The sequence below is a fragment of the Tursiops truncatus genome, chromosome 18 (assembly GCF_011762595.2).
Source record: "Tursiops truncatus isolate mTurTru1 chromosome 18, mTurTru1.mat.Y, whole genome shotgun sequence".
Lineage (NCBI taxonomy): Eukaryota > Metazoa > Chordata > Mammalia > Artiodactyla > Delphinidae > Tursiops > Tursiops truncatus.
Genome location: NC_047051.1, coordinates 46678718 through 46702569, shown reverse-complemented (window position 1 = coordinate 46702569; position 23852 = coordinate 46678718). Strand labels below are relative to the sequence as shown.

The 23852-nt window shown below is 39.8% G+C and overlaps 1 protein-coding gene across 4 annotated transcripts in view; it reads left to right on the top strand.

Annotated features, from left to right (window-relative positions):
* KLF12 (KLF transcription factor 12) overlaps positions 1 to 19064 on the top strand; it is a 448314-nt gene extending 429250 nt beyond the window's left edge. For all 4 annotated transcript variants that reach the window (XM_073795297.1, XM_019921168.3, XM_073795298.1 and 1 more), the window contains one exon: positions 9100 to 19064. In XM_073795297.1, the coding sequence (XP_073651398.1) occupies positions 9100 to 9281 (182 nt within the window). In that variant the 3' untranslated portion in view covers positions 9282 to 19064. The remainder of the gene's footprint in view (positions 1 to 9099) is intronic.
* Positions 19065 to 23852: the final 4788 nt, after the last annotated feature.

Here is a 23852-nt window from a genome sequence, read left to right as displayed (position 1 = left end):
TTGCTAATAACCTGCCAGTCTCTCCCACTAGGGCCACACTCCATGCAGGTCTAGCTAGCGGTTCCTACCTGTTTAGAGTTGGTCATTAAGGTACTTGGAAGTATCAAGATAGCTAGTGATTGGTAAATGGCCTATTTTTAAGGATTTTCATCATAATGTGAACTGATCTTTTTTTGTTTGTTTTTTGGTTTTTTTCGGCCATGCTGTGTGACTTGCGGGATCTTAGTTCCCTGACCGGGGATCAAACCTGGGACCCCTGCAGTGGAAGCATGGAGTCCTAACCACTGGACCACCAGGGAATTCCCAGTCTTTCTTGAAAGTCGACTAAAGTTTTGCTTTGTTAGAAAGCCAGTGAGAAGACTGGCTTTCTAACAGGAGCATTAATAATTAAACTGGAGGTAGCAGGACATAAGACAGGAAAACAGAGCAGTAGATGTTGGTATTGGTGAAAGGTGGTGAAACTCTAAAAAGAGGCAGACCATCTTCATGGAGATGAACTGGAGGGGACATTTGGAAGGCAGAACTGGCAAATATAATAATCGGGTTGGGGCAGGTAGAAAATAACCGATAGGAAAGAGTCCAAGAAATCTCGCCAACTGGAGAGATGTACGACTTGATACCTGAGTAGATGGGCTTGTCTTTTTTCCAGATATCAAAATAGAAGGAGGAACATGTCTCATCTAAGTGGTAGATGCTGAATAACGTTTTGGTCACATGGGGTTGCTTTCGGGCTGCCAACTGGAAATGTTGTCTCCCCTTCCATGGTGCTTGGGAGAGAGACGGAGGTGTAGACACTTGGGAATCTTTCCCTTATAAGTTGTGGTAGAAGCTGTGGAAACCAAGGAGAACCTATGCAAGTGAGAAGATGTCAAAGCCCAAATCTCAGTAAATATTTATGTCAGCGTTCCCAGCCTTTTTGGTACCAGGGACTGGTTTCGAGGAAGATAATTTTTCCACGGACCAGGGCGGGGGATGTTTTGGGGATGATTCAAGCACATTACACTTATTGTGCACTTTATTTCTATTATTATTACATTGTAATATATAATGAAATAATTACACAACTCACCATAATGCCGACAGGAGGCGGGGCTCAGGCAGTAATGCGAGGGATGGGGAGCGGCTCTAAATACAGAGGAAGCTTTGCTCGCTCTCCCACCACGCACCTCCCGCTGTGTGGCCTGGTTCCTAACAGGCCACGGACCAGTACTGGTTGGGGGTTGGGGACCCCTCATTTATGTGACAGGTAAAGGAAGGCGTCTACAAAAGAAACTGAGGAAAAGGTAACCAGAACCAGGAAGATAAACGTTGTCCCTACATAGAAATATAAACTCAGCCACATAGAGTATTATCCTTAGACCTTGAACTTTTTACTTCCAGTAAAGTACATTTTAATTATAGGGTCTTTTTTTTATTTTTTTTTTGCGGTACGCGGGCCTCTCACTGTTGTGGCCTCTCCCGTTGCGGAGCACAGGCTCCGGACGCTCAGGCTCAGCGGCCATGGCTCACGGGCCCAGCCGCCCCGCGGCATGTGGCATCTTCCCGGACCGGGGCACGAACCCACGTCCCCTGCATCGGCAGGCGGACTCTCAACCACTGCGCCACCAGGGAAGCCCTATAAGGTATTTTTAACTTCCATTTACATTTGATTTCTAGAGGAGAGGGGCTAGCCTCTGGGTTAACACAGTGTTTGTCCTGTGAGTACTAGCTCATATTCTGTCAGTCTGCTTGGCCAGTTCTGACTGGATATCTTGGTTTACGAAAGCAGTGATTTAAGGTGTTGAGAGGCATTGTAGGGTAGTGGTTAGGACTGTCGACTCCCTGGGTTGAAATCCCCCCTCCATCCACCACATACTAACTCTGGGTGAAGTGGGGTTGGTTACAGCAACTACAGTTAGGGTCGAAGTTAAATGAGTTCAGATCCATAAAACTCTTAGAGCTAAGTGTGGTAGATGGAAGACGCTATATGCTGTAGCAAATATTATTTTCATCAAAGAAATCCACTATATAATTGCATGAAAAAAAAGACCCACTTGGTCTTGTTTACACATAATGAAAAGGAGAATTAATTCAGTCCAGACAGTTCCATAGGGCAGATACTAACATACTGATCACTTGTTTGATTGAATTGACAAGACCAAACGGATCAAACAAATTATAGAATAGATTGGTCTACTTGGCCTATAAAGGAGTTGTATACTTAAAACCTTAGAAAAAATCAGGATCAGGATCGGCATCCATTTTACCTGCAAATCTTAATTCCTTCCTTAAAAATAACAAATGGGGCTTCCCTGGTGGCGCAGTGGTTGAGAGTCCGCCTGCCGATGCGGGGGACACGGGTTCGTGCCCCGGTCCGGGAGGATCTCACATGCCGCGGAGCGGCTGGGCCCATGAGCCATGGCTGCTGAGCCTGAGCGTCCGGAGCCTGTGCTCCGCAACGGGAGAGGCCACAGCAGTGAGAGGCCCGCGTACCACAAAAAAAAAAAAAAAAAAAAAAAAGCCAAATGGGATTTATTTTTAACTTTATGTTATTTATATTTCTTAGCAGAAACAGAAAAACATTGAACTTCATAACTATAGAATTCAGTATCCTTTATTGAGCACCTGTCGTTTGCCAGGCACATGGTATGTGTATTTCTAAGTTTCACAGTGGGAACAGTGTTCCCATTTTACAGACGGGGAACAGTTTCAGAAAGCTTAACTCTCTAGCCTGAGATCCAGTCGCAGATTGGAGACTGAGCCTCATTTGACCGTGCATTCCGCTTGATTTCAAAGCCTGTGCTGTTTTCTGCCCCCTTAACACCAGCAAGAAGGAAGGCAGCCTTGTCTACCCCTGGACAAGTCAAGGGCCTTGTAATCTCAGCTCTAGGTTTCTGTTTCCTCATTTTCAAAGGACCTAATTTCCTTCCAGATCTAAAATTCTGTGAACTTTTATGAACTAATGTAACAGAAACCAGAAAACAAGATAGGAATCTTGATTCTGGGTTTTTTTTTCCCCTCATATGCAAATACCATTCCTCAAGTGAAACAGATTGTCACAGCAAATATGTTGAGCCTTGAGTGTAATGAAGCTCATTTGTCAGTGTCTGGGGCCCCCTGACTTTATAAAAGTTAAACAGGGACACATTTCAGAAATGCACTTCTGAACTGAAGAAAATGCCTATGTTTCCTGTTGCCAAAGGTGTTTTTTTTTTTTTTTTTTTTTTGGTTGCTTGAGAAAATAATAGAGAGAAGCTGATGTGAGGACATGGGCGTTTTGTTTGACGGGGAGCTTTTGCAAACTGCACATTCCTTTTCTGTTGTTGCTCACACGTCATTTTAATATGAAAGGGCACCTGTCTTTTGTCTCAGGACACATTTACCTTTCAGCGTTTCAGATGGTGAAATGGGAGGTACCCGAAAAAGTTATTTTTGTTTCCTGGGTTTTGGGAATCCATTCAATACCTGATGTTTTCTTTAGACTTTATTATGCCTTCTGCTGGGTAAATGTCATGGAAATGCACTGAGTGACTCTTAATCCTTTTCTTTAACCAAAATTGAAAGAGGCAGCAGTTCTCATAATAAATCAGTTTCTTGACTGTTTCAAGAAAAAAACCCTGATGAGAGTTTTCATTTTCCCAGGATACTTAATTAGAATACTAGAATACTATTTAAATAATGCCTGTGAATACACACACACACACACACACACACACACACACACACACACACACGGGCCAGTGTGCATATAAAACTGTTTCTAACATGAACCCCAAATGAGGAATTAAAAAGAGTGTTTTCGAACAAAAATTAACAAACCCTCTTTTTTTGGTATGTTCTCTTTTTAATCCTTGCAGGACTCTTTCACTTTAGAATAGGAGGGCTTGCTATTAGTTTCAGTTAACATTTTTCTTTTTCAGAGGTTTCATAGTTTAGTTCAGGTTTTATAAAGACGTGAAAGAGGACAGATTGTGCTGAAAAATGGTCAAAAGGTGGAAGTGGCTTACGGGTTTTTCATGGGACATAGAGACCTTCACTTCAGAACTGAAAGTCTAAAAGTTAATAACTACACTCCAAGGTGAGTGTAGTGTTAAGCTACCAATTACCCAGCTCAGGTCCTTTGATTTTTTCCTGTACATTAGCAACTTGATGTCTCGACTTAATCACTTACTAAGACTTATTGGTAAGGACATATACCACACCATTCCCTATCATTTTTTTATTTCACAGGATTAATATAAGAAACAAAAATCAAAGGTGATCTGATGGTGGAGTCAAAACTTCTGATTATTTTGAAAAATATTTAAATACATTTTCAAAGACTTTGCTACTGAGGATTCTAAGTGTATTTGTGGGTTAGACCAAACAAAAAAGGTGGGCATGCTTTTTTTATTTTTAGCTTATTTCTAGTGAAAACAGTGTTGAATAACACATTTGCAGAATTCTAATTCAAATGACCGTTAAGGACCGTTCACTATTCCTGAAGAAATCACTGGAAATAGTGTTTACTGTCACCCCCATTCAGCCTGACACAGAGCAGCTGTGCACAATAGCTGCGCAGACCCTGGGAGTTGCTTGACTCCTATTAGTGTCCAAGCCAACTCTTTCCATAGGAAAATGTTCATGGAAAATTCACCTACCGTTCTGTCCTCACCACTGACTTTTTAAACTTTAAAGTGAGCTTTCTGTTTTCTAGCAAGATTTAAAGGAAAGAAGGGGGGATGGAGGAAGGATTCTGTCTGTTCTTTATTATATCCTTTCAGGGCTCATTTATACGTATTACAGTGTATCTTACAAACTTATTTATCATCTTAATTAGTTTTTACTCACATCATAAAGTTGGTGTCTCTTATCTTAATTTGTTTATAAGATTGTACCCTTTAAATAGCTTCAAAGCACAAGCATAAACTATAACGTTCAGTTTTAACATAATGTAGTAGCCACTAGCATTGTTCTTGTATCCACTTCTAAAACTTAACTAGTCCAGTGAGAGAACTTATTGACTTTTTTTAATGAAATGCTAGGCACTAGGTGGATATAATGGAAACCGAGGTCCCTCTTGAGGGAGGGGCAGAAGCCTGCTCTCTGCCTCGTCCAAGCAGCCATGTCATCTCCATAGAGTGGAGCCACCCCTATAGCTCAGCCTCTAGCTGTGAAGAGAGATTTGAAGATCTTATTTTCTTTTTTCCCCTCTTCTTTCTTCTGAGTATGGAGAGAGAATACCCAAACTCTGGTTTTATTCATGAGGAAATGGGGGCAAGAAATATTGTACAAGAAATATTTGGGGATATTAAAAAGAAAGCATATATTTTTGTAAGAAAAGCTTCAAGGAAAACTCATCGATCACTCAGATAATTAAGTTTATTATTTTCTGATATAGGTCCCCCCTCCCCCCACCCCCAGATGAGAATGTGTTCATTCTTTTTTACGTGCCTTCATTCATCACTTAGCCCCTAATGGTTTATAAGCTTATGTATCATTTTCACTGGTTTTACTCATGAAGTAGGGACGTATCTGCATCTTGCATTTTGGAGGCACTTACTGTACCTGATTTCACCTCGCGGAATACTTTTCAGGTTCTGCACTGAGTTTCCTGCTGCACGTTTGTGGGCCCACAGAAATCCTCGCCATAGTTGTTGCTTTCTCTGCCTCTCCGCCTTTAAGACATCCACCTTAGAAGTGATGCCAAACATCTGAGCTCCTCTTTTCTGATCCTTCCTTCCTTATGTCCTCCTCAGACTAAGTAGAATTAATCGCAGCTCATCACTGAGCACGGTGGCCATGGTAACACAACCGTATTGAAAGGGTGGGTTGGAGTGGAGTAGGGCAGGGTCGGGCTCCATCACTGTAGAATCGGTGCTCTTTTGGTTAGCGGGGAAAGTGTATAGAGACATTCCTGACCCCTCTCACCCTCATAGCGAAGGCCTTACTCATTATTGTGCTTTTATAATGAGCAGAGGAGATCCCGAAGACTTTTAAAACCCTGACTGAATTGGGTGAGCCTTTTCAGAGAATCCCTGATTTCTCCTTGTCCAGAACTCTCTATTTAAAGCATCGGACATGAACTATCACGTGTATTCGTTACCAAGAGGACAGTTAGAATTTTAATCGAGGAGCCTGAGTTAAGAATAAGTGATTATCTAATAGCCAAAATATTCCCTCACCCACCCATCCCAAACTAACAAGGTGTGTTATATATCCTGATTAAGTTAACATAACCAGGAAGCCTGACAAAAGCTGAGGTGCCCATCCCTTACATCAAGAGTCGGCCAACCTTCTATAGTAAATGGTTTAGGTATTGCAGGCCATGCATTCTCTATTGCAGTGTTCAATGCCTCCATCCCTGGAAAACAGCCGTAAACAATATGCAAACAAATGAGTGTGGCTGTGTTCCAATAAAGACTTATTTATGGCCACTAAAATTTGAATTTCATGAAAAGTATATACTTTTCACATGCCACGAGAGAGCCCTCTTTTGGGGTTTTTTTTGTTCAAGCATTTAAAAGTGTGAAAACTACTCTTAGCTTGCGGCTTGCACAGAAAACAAACCAGACTAGATTTGGCCTGGGGGCCACAGTTTACCACCCCTGCTATAGATTTTCAAGTGAAAAGGGCACAACTACCATTATTAAACAGCCCAAGTGAAAGTAAAAGTACGTCTATTATAATTTGGAGGAAGAAATTGGAGAATATTAAGTGCCGAACTTGGATGTACAAGGAAATTCAGAGAACCCCTGAGACAACAGGACGTCCCTACGGTGGCCATACCAGCCTCCATCATCCTTCTTGAGGTGAGACTGAAGCCCTGTCTCCTTCTATTGCCTCTCTTTACTTCCTGGCCCATCCCAGTTATGGAGCCCCTTCCTGCCTCTCCATCTGCAATGCCAAGGTGAGGGTCCAGCAGCTTTTCTAACCCCAGTCATACTCAGATGACACTTCCCCACCAAGATAGAAACAGACGTCCTCCTGACACACAACTGAACAATGCTTTTCCCCAATTAAGAAAATCGTTTATTTTTTCCTTCTTAGGCCTATGCTCTCTGTGGTTGGTTCCTTAGTAACACAGGAGATAACTAGGAGATACCTGTTGGTGACAAGGAGTCAACTGGCTGAGCTCAGTGCCCCAAAGATGGATGTGTTTTTGAAGATATGATTTATATCAAGCTCAGCTTATTACAACCCATGCTCATGTTGTAAATTTCAAGAAAAAAACCCATATGGTGATGACATGTAAATAAAAGCATTTTAACAGTTGCCATGGATATACTATATAGTGCATTGCCATTGTTTTTAAGTTAGGGTTTTGCTGATTTTTTAAAATTTCTGTTAAATTCTGATCAGTAGACACCTGTAAATGCAGATTTTTGTCTCCATAGGACATCCAGAATGAGTTGGAAGTTGAGGTTTTGGATTAATCCAGTCAATAGGCATCTACCTGACAGGAGCCCTTTCAGAGTAACCTGGAGCTTTCTGTGGGCCACAGTTAGTGCGTCTGTATTTCTAGATTTAACTGGGCTTTACTATTCACTCACTTCTGTGAAAGGGCCACTTGATCCTAAAAGGACCCCTATGGTTAACATTTATTTAACAGTTGAACAAAAACTGCTGGGTCTGGTTTAGTCTAGTTTTCCCATCACCTGTACATCTCATTCACAGGGCTTAGTAGTTTCCTGTGTACATGCCTTTGTGTGAGCATGTCTGTGTGTGCTGCAGTTTTATTAATTTATTCAAACACTGTTTGGCACATACTTTTAAGCTCTGAGGATAGTAGAGGCGTGATTCTTCATCTCTGCGTATTCAGAAACTGGTAGAGGGGAAAGACATCTAGACAAAATCTGTATGATCTATTGTGGTAGGCGACTTAATAGAAATAGGAGTTGAATAATTTGAAAGTATCTAAGAAGGTGGAATCAATGTTGTCTAAGGATGTGACAGAGTTTACATGGGGAAAGAATTATCCACTCCCCTAGAACACAGTGAAAAGCGCTGCATTTGGAACCAAGCACATCTATTTACTGGCCTCAGGCAAGTAACCTTACTCCATTGAACCTCAGTTTTCTCATCTGTGAAGTGGATTTAACAAAAGTCACTTTGCAACTCTGTACGTTGGGATCAGCAAACAGCTCCTTTCCCTGTCTTAGGCCCTTTCGCCAGACACCAAGTGTGGCTAAGCAGCATTTAGTTGACTATTGGATGGAAGCGGCAGAGGAGAGATCAGTTCTTGTGGGGTTGCATGAGGACAGCACTTCCATTCTGAATGAGAGCCAGGAAAAAGCACACCTAGGTCAACTATTGTCCCGTTCCCCCAGGGAGCTCTTTTGGACAATGGATAGCATATCTTTTCCCAGCAAAGCCTTTGCATATTTTACTGTCCTTACGAGTTGACTGAGGGATCTGGTCAAATTACATACTTCTTCAGACTGTTTTTTACTGTGGGTTTCAACACTAGGACCAACTTGATGATTCCTTAGGGCTTGCCCTAATTCTTAAGTCACTGAAGAAGATATTGAAACTTGCACTATTAAGGTATCTAGGATTCTTTCCCAGTAGACAAACAAACAGTAGATGTTTATAAATAATAAGTACTTAATACCTAATTTCTGGGGGTGGTAGAGTGCTTACCTTTTAAATGAAATTTTGTGGGACTGATAAAAGGACATTATACCCTAAAATAGCCTTTAAACATCTAAGTGATACACTGTTTGGAGGAATATTGCAACAAAACATATAAATCACTACCCTTTATAATTCTTTGTGAGTTTTAGCCCTGGAGTCAGTCAACCTAGGTAGAGCTCCCTAACACGCCTTTCCGGTCTACCATGGTGATTATATCCAGTAGCAATCAGTCTATGCCTTTTGATATTTTGACTGCAAAGTAACTTACCCATAACTGAGGATGCAAGTGTTAACTAACCTGCCCAGTGTCACAGCAAGAGAGACGAAATTGAACCGCCACCTGTCTGACCCAACACCAGCTGGTGGGGTGATTAGGTTTCCCAACCAAAGGATTACCAAATGGAAAATCCATTGAGAACAGTCATTTCCCCAAATATCACGTTGGGATGGTTTTTCTGGAGAAATGATGGAGCACCAAAGTGTGTGTCCCTTTGTTTCTTCCAGGAGAGAAACCCTACAAGTGTACCTGGGAAGGCTGCACCTGGAAATTCGCTCGTTCGGATGAACTGACGAGGCATTACCGCAAACACACGGGAGTGAAGCCATTCAAGTGCGCAGACTGTGATCGCAGCTTTTCCCGGTCAGATCACTTGGCACTGCACCGCCGGAGGCATATGCTGGTGTGAGGAAGGCTACCTGTCCAGCTGAGTGTAAGAGCTGGATCTCTTAGCGGCACCCAATTCAGCAGGGCTGAATCCCCTTCACAGTGTTAACACAAAAGGGCATCACCATCCCACGATGTCTGAAAGCAGAGCAGGAAAAAGAAGTAGTAACACTTCTCCTTTCGGTCTGAAGGTAACCCCCATCATGACTACACGAGAAACAACTTCATGCTGGCCTGGGAGATCGGTGACACAAATGCTGAAGAGACAGGCATTGTTTTCCGTGCTGTGTCCTCTGCCATTTCAAGATGTTTGTAGTTTGTACATTTTCTGAGCTGTCAGACGTTTTGTTATTGATACTTTAAAGGTCATCTACCACAAATTGATGGCTAGAGCAAGACCTTGTAAATTTGAATTATTCTCCCATCATCCCACCCCTGAACCCGTTTTTACAAAAGTTTGAGTTACTGTCTAAGTAAGATAGAACCCACTTCCAATCTGTTACCAGCAAGCAGCCTGAAAGTAGAAAAGAAGAAGCTGTTGGAGAGGTTCCATTACCTGAAAAGAAAGGAGCGCTCAGGCAGCCCTTTGCAATAGTGATGGCAGCCACTAGATATCACCCGCAACTTGTCATTATGCCATCCATGCCCTGGAGAAAACCAACATTGATTCTTTCATTTGTTTGTTGTTGATCGTTTTTGTTTTGTTCTGCTTCTGTTTTGTTCATCTGTTCGAGCAGAGGGGCAGCGACATTTCAGTTGGAGTCTAGTCCTGGTGTCTGCCCTGGCATGGACGGGCACAGAGCTGTTCTGTAGTTGAATAGGAAGAGCCTGTCTAAAAAAACTACTGCCCCACTTCAAATTGCAGTGTTCTGTCACCTAGGCATCATCTCTTCCTGCCCCTAGTATTTGATTACAAGGAATCGGGGGGAGGGGGGAAACTTTCTTAGACACACTGGCACCAAGGTAAGAGGTGGGGCTGACCAGGCAGTCAGTGAACATGAAAAAATCAGACAAAGCAGAGATGGAAATAATGCGCCTCTTGAGGAGAAAAGCAATAATGAATAAAAGGACTTGCCTACAATAACTTCACTGAGGACTCATGTTACCAATTTTCATACTTACTAAAGGGATTGTAAAAAACACCCCAGCATTTTAGAGGTCTTGGTTACATTTGCAGCACTGAGGTAATCTTTCTGCTGTTTGTTGTCCTCCTTGGTTGAGTACCACAATTAAAGATTATGCTCCCCCTTTTCTTGTTTGAAAACAGTTATTTGGTGACTAGAAAGGCCATGGAGGCATAGCAGGGAATTAACTCTTGGGTGAATGGGTCCGTTCTTGGAACCAAGTCAGTGGGAAAGGAATGCTCCCCAAGGAAAGCCTGACACGGTGCTAGTTTCCTCCCTTGGAGAGCCAAGGATAAGTGACTCTCCAATAGGTTCTTCTCTACAGATTTCATTTTCTAAACTGTATTAGCACCCAGTGGTTCTGCAATGGCATCTGCAGGGATATGGAACCCACTCATCCTGTGCTGAGGGTGAGAGGAAATTATAGTCCCGTCAGCCCCCAAAAATTATGAGCCTTTTTTGCAACTAGCAAAGTCTATAGTAAACAAAGCAATACATCACCAATGAGCATTCTTTCAGAAAAATTATCATATTTTTTCCCCACTAAAAGCTGGGTTTTTTCAGCTTTCTGTGACTAAGGGGCTTGGTGAGGTTTTTTTTTGTCATTGTTGTTGTTGTTGTTGTTATTAAGATTTTTTTTTATAGCTTAGGTATAAGAAGTTGCCAGCATAGACCTTTGCAATATATTTTGATTACAAACACTTGATTTGGAGAATTGCACAAATCAACCTCACAATATTACTAGCTCATTTTTAAAGGTGTGAACATTCTGAAATAATTTCTGGTTCTAGAATTATCCTTTTTAGGATTATCTTCTAATTCAGATAATCTTATTTTGGTGAAGCAAAAACTATAAACATTGAAAAAGGATGATTTGTGTTGGATGGCATTAAAAGGAATTTTTTTTTTTTTAATGTTCAAGCAACAGCATAATGATTTTCAGGTCAAATTCTATCTTCAAAAATATGTGCTCTACATTTCCTGCCAGGTCTGAAAAATTCATTGGCAGTTTCCCTCCAACAAGGGCTGCAATTCTATGGATAAATAGCTTCTTTAGCTACAACAGTGTACTACCCACCAAGCACTGGGTTTTTGTGGGGTTTTTTACCAACTGGAAAGTTTTTTATCTGTACTGTATGCAACTCCTACTTCTCATTGCCTGTGACTGTTTTGAATAGAAAGGCCAGTGTTGGTTACTGGTCAGTGGCAAAGAACACAGAGCATGACGAACACAGAGCATGGTGAACACAGCTGTGAAGCCCTCTATGCTAGTCCTGGAACCAAGTTGGCAGATAGTAGGTGAATCACTGAGGTGAAGGGCAGACTTGATTTAACTCTGCCTGCTCTCGTAAGAAGGGCCAATCCTGTTCTCTGCTGAGAGACCATGAGAGCATTACAGGTAGAAATGGTTTTTAGAATTCATAGAACTGACAGGCAGTGGGAGCCTCCTGAGTGACAGCTCGATTTAAATTTAGCACAGAACGAAATGAGCTGCTCCTCTGTAATAACATAGGAAAAATTCAGGGACGTGAGCTTGTCTGCTCACCCCCTGAAAGTGGCAACCCAACTGAGACAGTAATTTTACTGATAGAACCTGTCAGCATTATGCCATTTCCCCCCTTTGATGTATTGATACTTCTAAGGAGGGATCCAAGCACAAATAGTGAATGAGTTGCTGATCTAGTCGCAGGACTGAAATTTACCTGGGGCTTGTCTTGGGACACAACAAATCCTCCTTGGTGAATTTTCTACAAGTGTTTCCCTGTGGAAAAGAAGGTGGTTTGGGAGAGACGGAATTACATTTTTAAGTAAGAATATCTTCAGGCATAGAAAAGCCTACTCTATTTTATCTTATGTCCATTCTAGACTCTTTTTAAAAGCACAGTAGATGATTAACAACAGAAAAGGAGTAGAATCCAAAGGACTTCTCAGTTGTTCTCTAACGAGAAGCATTCTTTGCTTTCAAATTTGAAGCTATTCAGTTTGCAGCTGGGCGTATGTGCATGTCTGGGAACTTAGACACAGGTAGCTGCAATGGCTTGAGAAGCTACAGTTGACCTGTCTCTTTGCATTTTAGAGATTGATTTCAAGGAAGTTAAGGTTATTTGAAAAGTTAAGAGGTACAGACTTTGAGGTTTCAATAGATTCCCTCCTTGTATCCTGATCTTAGGTTGTTTGGGAAAAGATTCACACTTCCCCATCCACTTCCAGCCCCATCCCATCAATCGTGTGTGGACTTTGAGAAGCCTGCTTGATAACTTGTCTTAAGTTCTATTAAGGCATTTAGACTGAAATTGCTAATGGCTTTACCATAAGATTTATACTGTTGCCTGGCATTACTTTTACAAAACACTATAGGACATTTATTTTCAAAGGCAGTTGAATAACAATAACATAAACCACATTTTTTTTAAAAAAAGAGCACTTTTTATTCACTTTAATGTTTAAGTGGAAAATAGGAAGAGGAATGTCATGGGGGAAAAACTTGCAAAATGCTACAGTGTTTACAAATGCCAGTTCTAGATGATTGAAAAGGCCCTTCTCATAATGGTTGAAATTTGGAATAGCTTATACAAAGATTGTGTTCATTTTTATACAGTTGTTTTAACTTCAAATTGCTGTTTGTGTTTTAAACAAATACAATTCTGCACTTTGAAATCAGTTCATTAGAATGATAACCTGTATATGGATAAAGATGCAGTATTCCTTATTCTGTACTTTATTATACTTATCAAAGCTGCAATTGAATAAATCTGGTGAGGTGAGGCCTTCAAATGTATTAATACGCCTTTGTTACATTGTTACAACTGCTTAGAAATGTAGCCATGATGTTGTTATAAAGGTGTCTTAACATTTACAGTAAGGATTGACAGAATTTAAGCAGTGTTAAGAATACCAGCATTCATTATACGTTGAGTTACAATCTTTGTGTAAAGGATTGAACGTGAGATAACTCTTACGAATCATGATAGGCCCAGGAAGCCTTAATACACCTAGTCCATAATCCAATCTTAGATTTTGCTCCTTACTAATTAATGCCTATAAATTTAGGAGGTAAATGTATTCTGCAACTTCACTGATCAGGTCTCTGCCTTCCACTTTTCTGAGGTAGTGCATCTCATGAAAAAATCTTTCAACTTGATTTGGTTTTGTTTAGAAAAGGGGTTTGGTAAGCCATGTGTCTTCCATATCGCATTTCTCCTTATCTCCACACTGCCTTCCACGTAACCTGTACAGGCCCCCCGACAGATGCACACCTGTGTACACACCTGTATATGCAGCAGCCAGGGGGCTAATAAATATCAACAGAGAACTTTTTTAAAAGAATGAATTTGTAATAATCCATGCTGTCTAGAAATGTAAGTTATTTACCTTACTAGGGAATCAGCTTATAATGCTATATATGACTTTGCCTGCATTTTATAGTTAAGAAGTGTACATAAAAGTTTAAAATGCTATATTTTCACAGTTTCATTTTAGAATAATGTCTGTTTAGCAACCCATGTCCATTGGTACTTTAAATATGCTGAATACTGTGCAACTGCAATAGAAATTCAGATTTGCGTAAGAAAATGAAACAGGAGGATACTGCATCTTAAAGAAATAGAGTGAAGATATTTTACTGTATTCGTGACATGTGTGATAGTGGAAAAAGTATTTTCAAACTCACAAATTTTACAGAGGTTGTAAATAGTTTGATGAAGTATGTTGGGAAAAAGAGCTTCTAGTTTTCATCACAATAAAAAAAAGAAACTTGTTCAGATATGCCTTGTGTATCTTACACACGATTAGTGATATTGCCATGGGGACTCTGTTCTGCTTTGTCAGAGCACAGCCCTTGTGCTTCCTGACAAAATGGAGTGGCCACTTGTCTCAATTTAGCCAGGATGGTTTAGAACGCAATGAAGTCATTTTAAGTTGCAGCCAACTGATTCCAAACTCAAAATGTCTTTGCCTGAAAAGACAAAAACAGCTGCAAAGGATTTTACTTGTGCTAAAATAGAAGCATCTAGCAATTATTCTCTTTTCTCAGTGACTTTCCTCCTCCATGAAGTAGTTCTCTATCAAAAGAAACAAACACCCTCTACAGGTGTTTATTCCTGTTGAATCCCAGAGGGAATACTTTTAGCAGTAGCTACCTGTTGACAAGATGAGTGCCATGGATATGGCCACATGTGAAATGAATCTGTGCTGGCAATAGGAATAAGCTAATGCCAATTTTCAGAAATGAATTAAAAGCTGAAAGTGCCTGTCAATAAACATTACGACCAATGAGATATTCCTGTACTTTTACACAGCAATAATTCTTCATCAGACTGGGTTTTTCCTCCACCTTTGCGAAACACATGCACACAGAGTAAATATATGCACACAGTAAATTGAATCTGTTCGTATACCCCCTCAAAAATTATTTGGTGTGTTTTAAATATACCTAATCTTGTTTATGTTAGCATTTCTTAATTTAATCTTTCTTAACTACAGAATGTAAGAATGCAAATCTGAAATTTATGATTATCTCCAATATATACTCTGGCACACGGCATTTATAATTTTGAGAGGAAAACTTCACTGTGATTTGCCCCAATCTTATGAAGCACTTGTGTGTGGCTCAAAAAGTTTTGCTTGGTTAAGAAAAGCCAGTTTATTTAGAACAAAACACTAGAGATATTTGTTTGCTTTCCTTTATTTTATTTACTGATATCAACTGCAAAAATCCGTCTTTACATTTCTTCATATCCTTTTCCCCTAATATTTCCTGTTATCATCTAAGAACCATTTTGGAGTGAATACTGACACAATCATTTCTCCCCCAAAAGCCTACAAAGGTATGACTGACATTTAGTAGGCCTAGTCTTTGACTAAGCTTTACAGTTAGTCCTGGAAATGACCAGATTTACATTCAGAACTTCACAATATTTTCCTATCATTATTTCACTGCTAAAAGTGGAATCGTGAATAGAAATATATGAGGAGATGATATGAATAGACAAGCGCCCTGGAAATTCACCAGCCTTACCATCTCAGAGCACAAATCCACCCAAACAAGCTATCAGTAAAATCATATTCTTTCAGAGCCAAACATTTGGTAAGAGCAATTTTAAAAGTATAATTGTGATTAAACACTCAGGCTTTAGACAGTGAAGACCTCCACGATGGACAGTGTTCTCCAGAACCAGATCATAGGCCTAGAAAACCATCTCCCGTTTCCTCCTCTGCATTTCAGAATAAAAGGGAAAGAAGGAAATATGCCAGGATAGGGTATAAAATAACCATTTAAGTGTCAAAGGAAAGCTGCTGGGTTCCATAATCTCACTGACAGCAAGTCTTCTGACTGGGCTGTTTTCTGCAAGTTGTCTGAAAGAACTAAAAGAACTTGAAAGGTCAAAAGTTCAGCAAACCATGAAAATAATAGCTGTTCTTTAGTAAACCCTTACTACGTGCCAAGCACTATACTAGGCAATATTTAGACATATTACCTCTGATCTGTACAACAGCACCAGATTTTATGGGTGGCTGAGTTGTCCACAAACAGAAATAGCGACAGAGTGGGAATGTGACATTACCTCTCTCTGGCTCTGAAGCCTGTATTCTTCCCAGTGCACCACAGCACGTGTGTTCCCAGAAGCCACGTTTCCATATCTAACTCTTAAGTAGTTTTTTTTGTTTTTTTTTTTTTTTTGGTACGCGGGCCTCTCACTGTTGTGGCCTCTCCCGTTGCGGAGCACAGGCCCCCGGACGCGCAGGCTCAGCGGCCATGGCTCACGGGCCCAGCCGCTCCACGGCATGTGGGATCTTCCCAGACCGGGGCACGAACCCGCGTCCCCTGCATCGGCAGGCAGACTCTCAACCACTGCGCCACCAGGGAAGCCCCTTAAGTAGTTTTATTATGAATGTGTATCATCTATTTTCCGAATAAGATATAGGGACATGATACAGCATGTGACTTAACCGTGGTACATAATATTTGAAATCAGTCTTCTCCTGGAAAGTCACACATGGAGGATTATTACAAACAGCACCAGCCAGCTGTCTCCCTGAGCTTGTCACTTGCCTCTTAAAATGTTTGGCCTGGAGATCCAAAATCATTAAAACTCTTCCCACTTTGTAGCATTTTCGACAGAGCAGGTTTTCTCGATTCTGCATATTTCTTTGTAGGTTTACTAGAAGGCTTTCCACCTGTATAGACCTTCTAGAGTATGTTTAAGTTACATTTGAAATGTTCACCTCCATGGGAGCTAGTCGTTAATAACAGAGCCCACTCTTGGCGGTGGTGAATGGGGAGACCATCTTGAACATTCAGATGATCAAGAAGAGAGAACGGACAATTCCTTTTCAGATTTCTCACCTAACAGGACCACCTTGGAATGTTTTCAGTAGCCTTATAAGTAATTTGTTTTTAGTATTGTTGTTAGGTTAATTGAATTTTATGTAGGAAGCTGTCCAACCTCAGAGAAATGACCCCGACCCCCCTTTTCTATGTAGAACAAGGTCTCTGACAGTATTGATTTATGGAAGTACTAATGGACTTTTAGAAAACATTAAGAGAATGTCATTTCTCATGGTATTTCTTTTTCTGAAAATGAATCTCCTGAATTATGATCGTTTTCCATGTTACTTGGCTGAGGGAAGAGATAAAACCTGTATAAGCAAATTCCCTTCCATGCTGACAGCAAGTGTTCCGTGTGCACACAACCCACTGCGGAAAGGGGCTTTCTCCTCAGTGAACTGGGTTTCACAAGCAATAATTTCTCAACAACAAAACCACAACTTTAAGTGAGTTGAAAAGAGGTGAATAGTGAAAATAGTCACATCGGTACTTTTTCTTTCTGGATTACTTCTCTAGAAATTTTAAATGTTTGAGGCAACAGTCTGCCCTTTGTGCAAAGCAAGAACCAATGAATGGACTCCTTGTGTGAATTATTATATCTTGCTTTTTCCAAGTAAGGGTGAAGAGGAGGGTAGAATTTGGGTCAAATTCTAGTCAAAATGCTCAAGTAATCAAAAAGTAGGGTATTTTAGGGATATACCAACATCTTCCCTTTCTGCTAATTTCATACTCCTAAGCTATAGCATAAAACATTATAGGAAATGCTTTTGTCCTACTTGTGTTTGCCCTGCTAGTTTTTCCATAACAGAATTTTGTAATTACATCCAGACTACAGGATATATTTCGTCCCTCAGACTTGATTACATTGGATGGGTATTGTTGAACTGGGGCACTGGTGCCTATATTCAAGGCTCTTTCCTATCAACTTGTCTGTCCACACTTTGTTGTGTTTGAAACTTCATTTTAAATAATTACCATCACCGCCCCCGACCCATGGAATGGTGGCTGTACTGTTTTGTTCATGTCTGTGTGGGACACATTGCATCACGTGGCAAACCAACTCCCCATGGATGTGAGATAACTACTTACAAAACCAGCTTGAAAACATCGTCTTCTGTATTATGTCATCCTGTATCATAATGCAATTATGTGTATCATAACATGCTCATTTTAAAAAAAAAGAGAAACCAGCAAATTCATGTTTGTCCATAGAAGAATGTACTCAGAACTTTGTGTTGTGAAACGATGAGAACAGACCACGTTTAAGATACCCACCTGCCACTTAAAATGACTTAGTTATAATTAGTAGTAGTCTAGACGTTGCTCTTGGTGTGTGGGATTCAATTCAAACGTCATCTTCTTTTGAATAAATCTCTTGGTGGTATTTGAGAAAACACATGAGAATAAAGAAAAATATCATCTTTGACCAAATCAAGCAGGCATCTTTTTCCTTTTCCTTGACACTTAGCTCATTATACATGGTGATTGGATTACAAGAGCTGTGTAAAAATACAAAAAACATCCTTTCGTTTACAAAACAGTTATTCTAGGCTTGAAGCCTCTGAACAGCAAATTGAATAGATGTGCTGCGTCTGATTCACTTTACAGGTGTAATTTTACAAAAGGCTCCTGGGTCTCTGACCCCAGAGAGTTAGAATGCCCAGAGGAGGTCCTCCGAATTAAAGGATAAACCCGCCGCCCCCCCCCCCAATAATGCTGGCAAGCAAATGTGTTAATTTCTTAAGTCTTCATTTAGTTTTCTGTTCAGAGTTTTAATTGCAAATGAATTTATTTCTCCAGCTTATCTAAAGATCTAATTTCCCAATAGTTTCCTCTGCATTTATATACTCTGTAGTGTTTAGGCAACCCCTGTTATAAGTTTATTAATATTATGTAAGTGTTGTTCTTGTATTTATGTATAGTGTATGTATTGTAAATATGCTCAGAGCTTTTTTCCTTTTACTGTAAAATGGTGATTTTTTTTTTTTTTTTTTTTTTTGACCTATGATAACGTAAAGGGAGACCCTCCTAATGAGATTCTCTCAGAGGATGATTATTCCAGTCTATTCTCAGAGATGTAAATGAACAAGTGTTATCGTTTTTAATGGTGTCTCAGACATATTCTGTTGGTGCATTGCTTTTCTGTATTCAACTTTCCTATGAATTGAGCTGTGAACCGAAATAGAGTTTAAACCTTTAACTGTATGCATTTGTATAATTATCTGAATGAAGGCATGAAGGTTAAATAAAGCATTTTGTATGGAACGAAACTCCCTAATTATTACTAAGGCTGATCCAGACACTTTGGAAATCATAGTTATTAACCATTCTAATTAAACCTTTGTTATGAAAAGTTTTACCATTTGTGTATAGTAATTTAAAACACAGAACAAGATAGCCTCTATACTAAAAAATGGACAGGGTTTTATTTCATAACACCCAGGACCTAAAGAGGGATTCCTAACAATATTTTAATGAATGTAAAACTAAAAAGTGGTCCAGAAATATGAGATATTTTTCAGAGCCTAAAATTAAATCTCTATAATTGAATGAATTATAATATTTTTCAGACTTTGTGGATCATTTAAGTGTAGAATGATCCATTTAACACATGCCAACGCTAGTTTATTTCTGTAAACTTTTTAAGAAAACAATTATAAGGGTTTTGAAAATAAGACCATTAATGAATAGACTATCTTTTAAATAACTGCTAAAAAAGCACTTGAAAAATCTAAGTACAGTAAGTCCCCTACATACGAACAAGTTCCGTTCCAAGAGCATGTTCGTAAATCTAATTTGTTCTTGAGTCCAACAAAATTAGCCTAGGTTCCCAACTAACACAATCAGCTATATAGTACTGTACTGTAATAGATTTATAATATTTTTCACACAAATAATACCAAACAAACACAAAAAATAAAACATTTTTAATCTTACAGTACAGTACCCTGAAAAATACAGTAGTACCAGCTATATCACCTCTGCTTTTACCCATGCTTCCAGATATCCTGGGTTTGGAATAAAGATACTGTACTACTGTACTTTATTCAGTACTGTACAATAAAGTACACAAAAGCACAACCACTTGTAGAGAATGCACACACGTGACAACGTACGCCAGACACGGTGATTCGACATGCGAACGCATGTTCGCATCTTTGAAAGTTCACAACTTAAAGGTTCATATGTAGGGGACTTACTGTATCCTCCTATTAGTGTCCTTCAATTGGAGACCTACTAGAAGAATCCATTCAACAATGAGAATGGTAGTAAATGCTACTAACAATTATATAAGAAGATGATAATTAAAACAATATTTGAGTACTTCCTAGATGCCAGGCAGTGTTCTAAGTATTATATTTGCTCCCTTTATTCATTACAACCATCCTGAGTTAGGTTCTGTTATTATCCTAATTTTACACAGGTAAAAGTAAGGTAATGAGTTCAGGCAACTTTCCCAGTCAGTCTGGTTCCAGGATTGGTGTCTTAGGCTACTGAAGGGTTACGAGTTAAGGGGATGGAGAAAGGATGGAAGGTGGAGAGCAGGGGGTCCAGGTGATAGAGAGAATAAGTAGTGATGAATATCACAGAAATGTTCGACAAATACCTTTGATTATGTATGTACAAATAAATAAAAATAAATCCAATAAATGCTATTCTTCATACTTGGCAAACCGTAGTGTAGTTTAATAACTCATAAAAATCAGAGATTGAAATTGATTTTGACTCACTTTATTGCTGACTCAAATCCATTTGTAAATGAACTTTGAGTTCTGTGAAATCACTGGGTTCCACTCAGAGACGCTGTGCAAGGAGAGCCATGAGGGCTGCATGTCACTCTCCACTCCATCCAGGCCGCTCCTTCCATGTAGGTTGGAAGGCTCAGTGCACTGTATATTTGACTTTCCCAAGCCTGGTTGCTTTGAGCATCTGAAGGGGTCCTAAGAGAATGATTCCTCTCCCAGGGCGAGCTTCCTTGGCACTTTCATGGTGATCACAACACCAACTCTACAGAAGAAATCACTCACTAAATGATGATAAGATTCTTTGACAATTGAGGCAACAAACTGTAAGTACATTTTTTTACTAAACTATTTATGAATATTTTAATCGTGCCATTTTAGAAATAATCCATTCAGGCAAAAGCCAATAAATTAGGATAGTCTCTGTTGTTTAACACTCTGGTGAAGCATGGTAGTAACTTGTAAGGCTGAACCTAATTCATTCACTTACTTCATTTTTGGATGTGACTTTGTAACAAAGTGGGAACTTGGACATCAGATGTACATGTCTTTGGCCTGATTTCCTGAGCATTCTCTTTAGGCCACACAAGCAGCTAAGCCAGCTCTACAGCTTTGCTCTTGTTTGTTTTCCAGTCTGCCTTGGGAAACTTGGTCATAAGCATAGACCAATGAAGCAAATCTCATGGAATAGATCACCCGATACTATTCTACGTTCAAGGTAATTTATTTGTCAGTGTTTCTTCTCCCAAGTGATTCCTGGATACTTCAACAGTAGGTGGAATTATATGGGTGCTGGATTATTCTGAAACTTCCTCAGTTCTTACATTTACTCTGGGTGTTTTGCCATCGCTGAGATTTCTAATCTGAACATTGATGGTTTCACTGTTTCTGTTTCTCTCCACGTTAATGACTACAAAGCAACAGCATGAAAGAGTTAAAAGTATAGAAATAGCAATGTGATTAAGATGAGAATACCTTGGAGCTTTATCAAAAAACAAAACTATTTCAGTGCTAGAACAAAATTATACTCCCTAAAAAACTGTTTCAGTCCCAAAAGGCCACTGATGGTTTTCATACCATGTAGTACATTGTCTTCCCACCAAAGTTGCATGATTTCCTTCAACACAATGAGTTCCCTGTGCTTTGTCCAAGTGCTGCCTGGATTTAATATATTTCTCTCCCAGTAGTGTAATAAGTATAATTTACGTCACTTCCTGTTTAGTCTAAATTCACCAATGAACACCTACACAGCCCATACACTTGAATAATTGTCTATTTCTAAAATAAAATACATTTTCCTTCCACAGGAACAACTTTTACATGATCTTTCCCTTTTATAGTTTCACTGTGGTAAATTCATGTATGTGTGTGTGTGTGTGTGTGTGTGTGTATGTGTGTGTAACTCAGTTTTATGAGGCCATGATAATATCAACATCAGACTTAAGCTGGTATGCTAAAAACAGGTTCACTCAGGGAATACTCCAGAATTGCTTAAAAATATATATAGCCATCATGATGCCCCCTTTTATTAGAGCTACAGTTTACATGCATATATTGTAATCTATTACCTTGGAGAGGATTGCAGGGCACTGTAAGTCTGTGCCATGAGCTACTGTGATGTCCAGATCCTTAGAGCTTTCAGACTGTACCAAAGGCTCAGGTCATTTCAAACATCTCAAGGGCAGCCTTGCTGTGCCCCAGACTCCTCTGAGCTCTGGTCTCTTCTTGACCAGAGACCAGTTCATGAGGTAGATGTGGTCATGAAGGTTTAGCATAATTGATCATCCTCAGGGCCCTTAAAGCTTACATTAGTACGGACTGTACATTCGATTGCTGAACCCTACCTCACCTTTCATGGCTAACTTGGAGCCACTACTTTGTAATATGTTCAGCATGAATCCACACAGTCACTTGGGCATTGATGTTGATTCTTTTGTTATATATATATATATAAAAAACAATATTTTGTAACTTAAGTGAGAACTTAAATTATATTTGCTATATCTAAACCATAGGAGAATGGTTAGGAGATTTCATACAGTTTATTTATTCAGCCACCCATAACAAGTCAATGTTATTATGGTTACTAGTAAAAAGTTTTATATGCATAAAATAAAGCACACATTTGAGTTATTACTCCGTGTAGGTATTATACTAATCGATATGGGATAGAAAATTTGTACCTCAGACATGATCCCTGACTCAACCTATTGGAGTAGATAAATACACAGTTTCTATAGTATAAAATATAAATGGATAAGCACAACCCAGAACTGGCTAAGGTGTTGTGAAGGGTTAAATGTAGAGAGAATAACTTCTGTAACACAGGTAATCAGCAGGGCTTCCATGTCCCCTGAGATTTCTCTTGCGTGCAGTTGCTCAGATCCCTAATTCCACGCCCAGTGAAAGACCAAAGCCCTCCCCAGGATTTCCGTGAACTTTGAGGGCATGTGCAGCCCCGGGGGTAAAGGAGGCAAGGCTGCTCGCATCATCACAATCACCTCATTCTCTTGGTTTATGGATCATTTCAAGGTCTAAAGTGTGCTGTCTCTGTTTTCTGACCTGTCAGCTTCTTCTTTGATTTACTACACACATGCACGTGTGCACGCACACACACACGTAAATTATACATTCATCTGTTTGCACACTGAAGTTTTGTGATCCATTAGTGGCAAAGAAATCCATTTACTGGGTCAAGATGAAAATTTTCAAAAATTAAATAAAGAGTAGAATGGGATGGTATAGGACAGGATGGAATGGAGTGTAATGGAATGCAAGAAGAGGGAAGAGAAGAAAGAGCAGAGGCGATGAAGCGTAGCTTTTGTTTCAGTTATGTACACAAGAGCATGCATGTGACAAGGCGCAATGTAAAAAATACAGTTTGAAAGCCTCTAGTTGACTGATCTCTCTCTCTTTCTCCTGCCCATCTCTCATGGCAAATCCAGTTGCGCTAATTTCTCACACTGAGCAATTTATCCATTGTGGTGGTTAATTTTATGTGTCAACTTGGCTGGGCCATGGTGCCTAGATATTTGGTCAAACATCATTGAGGATGTTTCTGTGAGGTGTTTTTTGGATGAGATTACCAGTTAACTAAGTGGACTTTGAGTAAAGCAGATTAACCTCCATAATGTGGATGGGCCTCTTTCAATCAGCTAAAGGCCTTAATAAAACAAAGACTGTCCCTAAGAAAGAAGGAATTCTGACAGCAAACGCATTTACACTCGAACTGCAACTTTTCCCTGACTCTCTAACTTGCCAGCCCACCCCATCAGATTTTGGATTCACCAAACTTCTACAATCCTTTCATCAGTGTCTTTTCTGACTACAGGTCTTTTACCTCCTTGGTTAGATTTATTCCTAGGCATTTTACTCTTTCTGATGCAACTGTAAATGGG